Source organism: Pan troglodytes, chromosome 16 (genome assembly GCF_028858775.2).
Source record: "Pan troglodytes isolate AG18354 chromosome 16, NHGRI_mPanTro3-v2.0_pri, whole genome shotgun sequence".
NCBI classification, from domain to species: domain Eukaryota; kingdom Metazoa; phylum Chordata; class Mammalia; order Primates; family Hominidae; genus Pan; species Pan troglodytes.
In genome coordinates this window covers 44,785,120-44,793,462 of record NC_072414.2, presented here as the reverse complement: position 1 = coordinate 44,793,462, position 8,343 = coordinate 44,785,120, and the positions used below count along the sequence as shown (strand labels likewise).

At 50.4% G+C, this 8,343-nt stretch overlaps 1 protein-coding gene across 2 annotated transcripts; it reads left to right on the top strand.

The window, feature by feature from the left end:
• Positions 1-1,720: 1,720 nt before the first annotated feature.
• On the top strand, positions 1,721-8,066 carry LOC104002306 (uncharacterized). 2 transcript variants are annotated; one of them, XM_063794160.1, is made up of 4 exons: positions 1,721-2,555; positions 3,430-3,731; positions 3,924-4,012; positions 4,376-8,066. In XM_063794160.1, the coding sequence occupies exons 1-2, from the start codon at positions 2,507-2,509 to the stop codon at positions 3,717-3,719; spliced, it is 339 nt and encodes a 112-aa protein (XP_063650230.1). In that variant the 5' UTR covers positions 1,721-2,506; the 3' UTR covers positions 3,720-3,731; positions 3,924-4,012; positions 4,376-8,066. The 2 variants fall into 2 exon arrangements, 1 of the variants encoding a protein (XP_063650230.1); XR_010151390.1 differs by having other exon boundaries at positions 1,727-2,144.
• The last annotated feature ends 277 nt before the right edge of the window (positions 8,067-8,343 follow it).

Here is an 8,343-nt window from a genome sequence, read left to right as displayed (position 1 = left end):
AAATCCCTTGCCCAAGAGTCCCACTGCTAGTGGGTGCCATAGGATTTGAACTTAGGTCCTTTGACTCCTGGTTCAAAATTCTTTTCACTGCATAACTTTTGCTGAAAAGACTAGCACAGTCCCTGGTTAGAAATTTGTTATCCATTATCTATGATCCACTTCTAGGGCTTACTAAAATAAATAGTTTTATTCTACTACAACCTCAAAAGTATCTCAAAAAATGAAATTGAGAGGCTCCCCCACTTCTTAGAATGGTTTCACTTAAGCAAGAACCAAGAAAGGTAGAATTTGTAGAGATGTGTAACGGTTCCCAGGATCCTTTACAAACAGGCATAAACCCCTACCTAATGCAGACTACTCAATGCTCCCTCCTTTTGGACTAAATGGGACCCTTTTACCGAGGAAGCGCTAATATGGCATCAGGCTATTAATGGGAAAAGCATTTACTTTAGATTAAGAAGAGTGTAAAGCAGTGTGGAGGGGGGGGCTCTATGACTGGCTATTAGGGATGTTAATTAAATATTTATAATGTCTAAATTAGCATAGCGAAAGCTCAATTCATCAATTTGTTCTGGTCTGTTTGTAAGGGGGAAAAAATAACTCCAAATGCCCCTGAAGAAAGACACTATGTGGGTCAATAAGAAGATGACTGAACAATTTATTATGATTGTGGTAAACTTTTTATTTGATTTTATTTAAAGGTACTTGTTGCAGCACCTTACCTTAAAGACCATTTACCACAGTCAATATACTGGAGGGCCATGCATTATTCATTGTTATCCAATGAAAAATTTTCTAAGGTGCTTCAATGCTGAATGCCTGATTGATTAATTGATTGCTTGATAGTTACTTCCAAAAAGTAAGCACTAGATTTAATGTTTAGAACCAGGCGCTGGAAGCTAGAAGCTCTGAGTTCTTCCTCTATTGCTAACTAGCCTGCTGAAGGGCTTAGATTTCCAAGCCTTAAAATGATATCTTGCTAATATAGCTGTTTTTAGGCTTCCTGGTTAATAATTAAGAGGACTAGTTGGATCTTCCACTGAAAACTGCTAAGTGTGCGGCTGCTTCTCCTCAGATTGGCGTGGAAAAGCCAAGCATATTAATACCTAAATACCCACAGCCTGTGGGCATTATGTACATGCTTAATGAATGTACTTTATGAATTCCATTAGTTACAATTACTTTTACCTCATTTTATTATAGGAACGTCTCAAAAGGGAAAAGCCAACTGTCTAACTTATTTTCAACTGTAAATGAGACTGGCTGCAATGGAGACTTCATCACCAGCACATAAATGGAGTTGTCTATAGCTAGCAGAGTCTAATCACCACTCACATACATTTGGGTAAACACAGATATGGGAGAAAAGTCTGGAATATTTTACAGACTCTCTCCACACTGGCCCAGCAGTTTCACAGTCATATTTAATAAATGCACTCCTTTCCCCAAAACTAAAAATATTAAAATAAAACTTTCTGAGGACTTTTCGTTTGTTTTGGCTGTAATTAACATTTTTCTAATTTGCGGGTATTTTGTCTGCTATTCCTATGAAGAAGTGAGCACAAAAAACATTTTGAACCTTCTTCATATGGGTGCATCTAAGTTCCCTCTCTTACTTTCCCCCTTTGGACAATCTGGCCTTCTCTAGAGGGAGGGCTGGCGTGAAAGGGTTAAAGGTTCTCTGGTCAAAATAGCCCAACAGAAGGAGCTAGGCCCAGAGCTGAAATCTAAGTGCTAATGACCGTTGCCCTTCACCCTGCTGCTGTCCACTGGCCGGACCTGCGGCCGGGTGGGGCCCCGGACTGGGAGAGGGTACAATGTTCTGCATTTAACATTTGAACTTCTCCTATCCGAGGCAGCAGGCCGTTTTGTCCTGGGGTCGCTGACCCTGGCTCCCCCATCAGCTGCCCTGAAACCTTAATTGAATGACAGATGGTCATTTTCGGGGGCGCCAGAAGCTGCGGGCGGCCAGCGGCGCGGGGGCTGCGGCCCCAGGCCCCGGCAGTCCTGCCCGGACTCTGCCAGCAAGGGGCGGGCGGCAGAGGTAGCAGGCGGCTTGCGGAGCTGGCCCAGCCTGCGAGCGCGACGGGGTCTGCGGGCGTCGGGCGAACGCATGGCAACGAGCACCTGGAGGAAACCCCGGCGTAAGAGGCCGCGCGGGCGTTAGATCACCAGGTCCTAGCGTCCCTGCCAATTCCCAGACCGAGGGCCAGACGCAGACTAGGCCCGAGCTAGGCCACCCGGGAGCCTGGCCCGGCCTCCGGCCCTGGAAGGCGGCAGAAAGGAGACAAAACCTCTGTCTTTCTAGGCCGAAGGCCTGAGTTCCAGCATCCTGGGTCCCCACGCGTCGGGGTCTGGGGCCAAGACCGCCCACAGTCGGCGCCCAAGCCCAAGACGCCCATCCCGGACCTGGCCTTCCCGCCAGGGCCCGCGCGCAGGTCGGGAAAAGGCTAAATCCCGCGTGCTGCCTACCCTACGCGCCCAGCGGCGCCTTCTCGCCAGCGCCATGCCGGGCCGGAACCCACGTGGGCCTCCACATCCCGGCGGGCCGCCAGGTGGGCCCTGGCTACTGGCCATCCCGCCACCACCCCGCTGCCCGGAGCTTTCTGAGCTCTGGGGTAAAAGATAGGCGCCCCAAAAGGCCCCCGGAGGCACCGCAGCCCAACCGTTCTGCCTCAGCCGCCTGCCGGCGCCCTAGTGTCCTATTTCTTTAAAATAAAAGCTGCGAGCCCTACAATTACTGGGATTACAGTGAGCGGGTATTGATCCGCAGCCGGCATTGTAGGATCAAGCGGGCGGGCGGAGGCAGACATCGCCGCCCCAACCCCCCGCCGCCGCCGCCGCCTCGTCCGGCAAAGCGAGAAAAAAATCTAAATGTTTGATTTCAAACGCACCATCAACACCTGCTGCAAAAGAACGACCCCCCCCCCACCCCCAACCCCGCCCTTCCGCACCTCCTCCCCTCTCAGCCCGTGGGCCTCCCAGGCCCTAGCCAGCTATGCCACCACCTTCAGCCTTTTATTTTCTTTTTTTATTTTTTTTAATTACTGAGGGAAAATATAAACATAAGCAAAAAAAAAAAAAGCCTCCCCTGCAGGCGCGAGCGGGGGTGGCGAGGAGGCCGACGAAGGCGGTAATGCAACCCTAATGCATAGATAGCTGACATCAACTTCCGTCAGGCAGCTCCTGGAGATCGAACCTTTCGATTGTAACTGGGACAATTTGCATAGTGATTCCCTTTCAGAGCTTTCCCGGGTCCATAACAAGCCCAGGCAGCTATTCAAATGCAAGTTGCATCCCCAAATGCGAGGCTGGCCTGACCAAAAAGAGCCACTCGGCGCCCGGAAGAGGCGAGACTCGCGCTCGGGTTCTCAATCCTTCTCTTTTCTCCTTTCTTTTTCCCTTTTTCCTCTCCGGTTCCTGATTTAGCTGGGAGCTGTTTATTTATGGCTGCAAATGTGTGTGTTCAAGAGAGAGAGGGAATTGATCTTTGCCTGGACTTAAAGATGGAGCCGAAGAAGCTGGAGGGAATTTGGGCTTGTGCGTCTGGCCCAGACCCTGTGCGCCGAGCCCGAGGTCTATCCTCCCCGCACCTCTCACCTCGCGACCTTGCAGGAATCCGCGGGCCCGGATGCTGCCCAGCTGACCCTCCTGCCCCGGGCCCGGCTGCAGAGAAAGTCTTCGAGCAGGAGGCCAGCCTGTTCCTGTCTTTAAAATGAGCACAATAAAAGGTATCACCTGCGACGTGTGCTGATTACTTTTTTTTTTTTTTACCTGTGCACGGGGCGTGTTGTGGGGGTGCGGGGTGGCTCACAGGTTCGGGGGGAAGGAGGAATTAGGGGGCTTGAAATTCAGTTCCCTATTTCCCTATTTATTTCTCATTTGAAATTATGCAGATTGACTCTCCTTTCCTTCCCTCCTAGGGGGCAAATCCTCGAACGCGAACCTGATCTCATGTCACAGAAGCAACTTGCCATGAAATCCGCTAATGCGCTGCGACTCGCCCACCAGGGTAAGCCAGTCTCACAAGCGTTTGGGCGGGGGTGGTGAGGGGGAAGAAGTAGGGGGCGGTAGGTCAGGGCAAGGGCTCCGGGGGCCTGGTCACGCTGGCCCACCGCTGAGCTTGTGGCCATGCAAACAGGGTGGAAGCCAGGGGCGGAGGGCAGCGGCCGCGTCACGGCCCGGGAGCCGAGCGGGGGCGCCCCCCTCCCAGCCTGCCAGTCCCGCCACGGCAGCTAACAGTTCCTCCCCGTGAGTTTAAAGTAACAAATGAGAGGGGGGCCCCCGAGCAGGGTGTAAATAACACGGGCGTGCCCCGAGCTAGTGGCAACTACGCGAGCACGCGTCTGCGGTTTGTGCGCGTTTCTCCCGCCAGGCAGCGTGCGGCGGCCGAACTGCACCTGCGTTTGTGAGCCTTGTAGAAATGGAGCCCACCGGATTCCCTCACCCGGAGAAATGCCCAAACTGAAACTTGACTACACTTCCCTGGGCTGGTTCACGGTTTCATAATCTCCCAGGTTTGCTGGCTGTGTCACCAAATCCAAGCCAACCCTGCTATAAACATGATCACAGGCCACTGACCTTGCAGCACTGACCGATAACTCGGTGGCAAAATCAGCTCCTCTGGTCAGAGATTATTAAAGCAGCGGCTGAATTCGTGTTTGTTTTTTTGAAGTGGTCAGAAAAACGTAGTCTTCTTAAACCTACAAAAACAGTCAAACACATTTTCAAATGTGCTTTACTTGTATTGGTTCGAGTGCTGGAAGCTGTCTGGCGGTGAGCTTTTTCGTTGCGTGTGGTTTATGCAGAGCACCCGGGATGTTTTTCTCGTCTTTTACGTCTTGGTATCTTTTTAAAATGTAGAATGTGTCTCTGATTGTTTCACAGTATGTTCCTTAACAACCAGATATGTAAGAAAACGTTTGGGATTGAGTGGTGAGAAAAGCAGACTGGAAAGTACAAATAAACCCAATCCAAATGGAAAACAAATTAAACAGATGAAATGATTATGAAAGAAGATGGGGGAATTAACTTGTCTGGAAAAAATCGAGTTTAGGGTCTGAACTTTACAGATTCAATGGCAACACAGAACAAATCCAAAGGAATTAAATCTATTCTTTTGCCCTCCTAGGCATCTGGGTCAGATGCACATTTTGAGGCATTTCAACAGACAGATCAGCTCTGGGACACTTGCACACTTTTTTGGTAAACTGCAACCTATTACGTGACCTTTAATCCTGGTGGAAAACAATTTAAAATGTATTCCTGGCTTTAGGAAACAAAAGAAAAATTTTAAACCCTGGCAGTTAAATTATTACTGGTCTCTACAGGGTTAATTTAATGTAAATAATCTACTCTCCTGAGGGAAAAGGTGGAGGCCTGGCATTCTGGAAGGGCCAGTCAGGTGGTGACAAAACTGTGTGCCTTGGGGTTTTGAGGGGTGTGTTGGGTGGCTCTGAACCTGGCTTTGGGTTTGTTACATCTCTCGCTCTCTTAAAACAGTAACTCAAGATGTAAGTAAAAGTGTTTTCATTTTTTATTGATCCTGCTAACATCTTTCATTATCCAGCATGTAGCCACAGCAAATTATTGCTCATTTGATACTGAGAATTCTATTGACCATCGCTTTCGTTGGAGAGAGAATTCTAACTACTCGGCTGCTCTGTCATCAGTCAGAGCTAAGGCTGAGGACTTTCCACCACTAAAACCAAAATAAATTGAGCCTTCTGCCTCCAGAAATTGATAGAGATGTGTTCATTACATTGGGCCACATGAGCATGCATAGAAATCTGCTTTTTACTCTCCCAGCCTTGCCCCCACTCAGGCAATAGGTCGGCCCCTTTGGAACAGAACTGTCTATTTGAAGGGCTGGGCATTCGTTTGCTTTTCCTGTATCCCTTCTGGCAACTTCTTTCCAGCTGCGGCCAGGTTGGGGCAATGAAATGATGCAATGGGAGACTCCTCCTCAGTCCTGTGATCAAAGCCACCTTGACTTGCTTAAGCTTAGAGAAATCATTAAAATCTCAAAAACAAAAACAAACAAACAAACAAAAAACCTCCTAAAATGTCCAGATAGGTCACTTTATGGTCTGGATATAATTTCCTAAATTAAACTGCTCCACCCCCATCAAGACCCCACATAATCAAAGAGCGGCTAAGTTGGGAAGCGAAGGTTAAGCTCTGGGGTATGCGCCTGTTCTCTCTGGAAATGGGCGTCCAGCGGGAATGATAGGCCTGGGCGACTCGTGCACTCACACCAGCCCAAGCGGAAAGGAAGTCTGGACCTAGAGAAGGCCTGACCTTTGACCCTTGGCCCGGCAGCTCCGGGGTGCTAGAGTCTGCAGAGGGAGGCGGGTTGGGAGACGAGGCTAGACAGGGGCCCGCAGGGCAATAGGAAAGGCTGGGTTTGTTCCCCACGAAGCTAGTGGAGGAATCTACCTTGACGCAGAAAGGAGCTGGAGCTGCCCCACAGCAGGGGCCACCCGACGCCCGACCCTCTGGCTGCCTTCACCATCCCAGAGGCGGGTAGGTCAGGCCTGTCTGTCGGGATCCACGCTCCCTTGCCACCTCCCTTCCAGCATCTGGGGAAAAGACGCCCTGACTCAAGGGTGTTCTGGCCCCGCACGACGGGGGGCGAAGAGAGACAAAAGTCGAGCCTAACAGCAGGCGGCTGCTGAGCTGGCGGGTCTTGGGCCACTGCTAGTCCAGCGTTGGCGTCCAGCGGGGCCTGTCACCTTTACAAGTAACAAGGGACCATATCCGCTTCTCCTTAAGCCCTGGACCCCAAGCGGAGGCCAGGACGACCTTGCAGGAGCCATGCCCCCTGGGGATTCTATGGAGGAGATTGTTTGGTTGGGTTTCATTTGCATCAATACCAGGAGATGAACCCTCTGGGTTTGGCTTCAGAACAAACGGAGGACCAATTAACGCCTGTACAAATTAGTCCCTGGCGTGTGCAACCCGCCAAACAACGCCAGTTCCAAATCGGAAGGCACGTTTAGGGACTCTCAGGGACCCGGCTTGGTAGTTATTTTTCCAATGGTGCTGTTAAGTGTGAGTGAAGCTATTTGCACTCTCGCGGGCCTCGCTCCAAGACCCCTGGCGCGATGGGGAGCCACTTTGTCCCGGAGGAAGGCAGCGGATGAATAGGAGCCCTGGCTGCGCACATGGACCCTAACCCAAGAGCAGCAGCAGCAGCAGCAGCAGCAGCGGAAAGACGCGGGTAGTCTGATTCGGCTTGGGGAACGGAAGGGGAGTGTAAGATGAGATACACACCGGATTTTTTTAGTTTTTCCTTTTTTGTTTTTAACGTAGATAAATAACCCCCATCGTCCGTGTAATCAGCCCGTTCCCAATGAAGTCGTTTTTCTAGAATGCGCTCTCCGCCTGCCACACTTGAGGAATCCAGCCCACAGAGGTTTCGGAAACCCAGTTTGAGTGATTCCAGCCTAGACTGAAACCCTGCGAGCCTCCCAGGAAAGAGAGCCCGGCCCGGGCCAAGCAGTCGGTCACACACACACACACACACACACACACACACACACACGGACTGCGTAGCTCTTCGCAGGATCGAAGGCTGGATGCGGATCTGGGAGGTGGTGGCTAAGCGAACCAGGAAGACTGTGACGGAAACCAATACAGCAGTGTCATCTTGAAAGTTATTTGGAAGAACAGGACCTGGAGTCTGGGTTTGAATCAAAAAATTGTGAGCAAGGGACAGATCACCCTGTATTTCTCTGGAACGAGGCAGAACTGAGACCTGCCCAGCTGAACCAGCGTGGCCACATATTGGGGATTAGGAAATTGTTCTCAGACACTGTAGCACACACATCCTCTGACAGCGAGCTCACTCCTGCGCAGTGGGCTTCTGGCTCTGCCACTGCACTCCACAAACGCCCTACAGGCCTCCTCCAGGTTTTGCCAGGCAAATGAAACGAGCACAACTCGATAGTAAATTATTTTGTTCAGCCTTCTCTCTTTTTATGAAAATAAGAGGCAACACTTTGTCATTTTTAATCACATAAGCAGACAATAAATCTAATTTTGATATTGATTTTTTTTTCCAGAATCCAGTGATTTTTTGTAGTGGCTGTTGTGTTTCCTTTCTGAAGAAGGGCTGTTTTCTTTTAGACTGTGTGGCAACGGGGCTGCGTCTATGCAGGCTGGTGCTTATCTGAAACACGTTGTGGACTTTGAAGCCAGATAGCTGACAAGGGATTTTTCCTGGGTGGCAGGAAGTTTGGGTTTTGTCTGAGACAGTGATTCGAATGGGCCGCCCCGGTGCCCTAGACTAGATTTAAGGCTCTGACGGTGCTTTTAGGGGTTACAGCATTTGAGATTGAC

What these genes read in the sequence shown, in the direction of transcription:
- LOC104002306 (XM_063794160.1), top strand. Translation starts at nt 2,507, where the DNA reads ATGCCGGGCCGGAACCCACGTGGGCCTCCACATCCCGGCGGGCCGCCA. An exon ending in ACATCCCGGCGGGCCGCCAG is followed by an intron (nt 2,556 to 3,429) that starts GTGGGCCCTGGC and finishes TTCCTGATTTAG; the next exon opens with CTGGGAGCTGTTTATTTATG.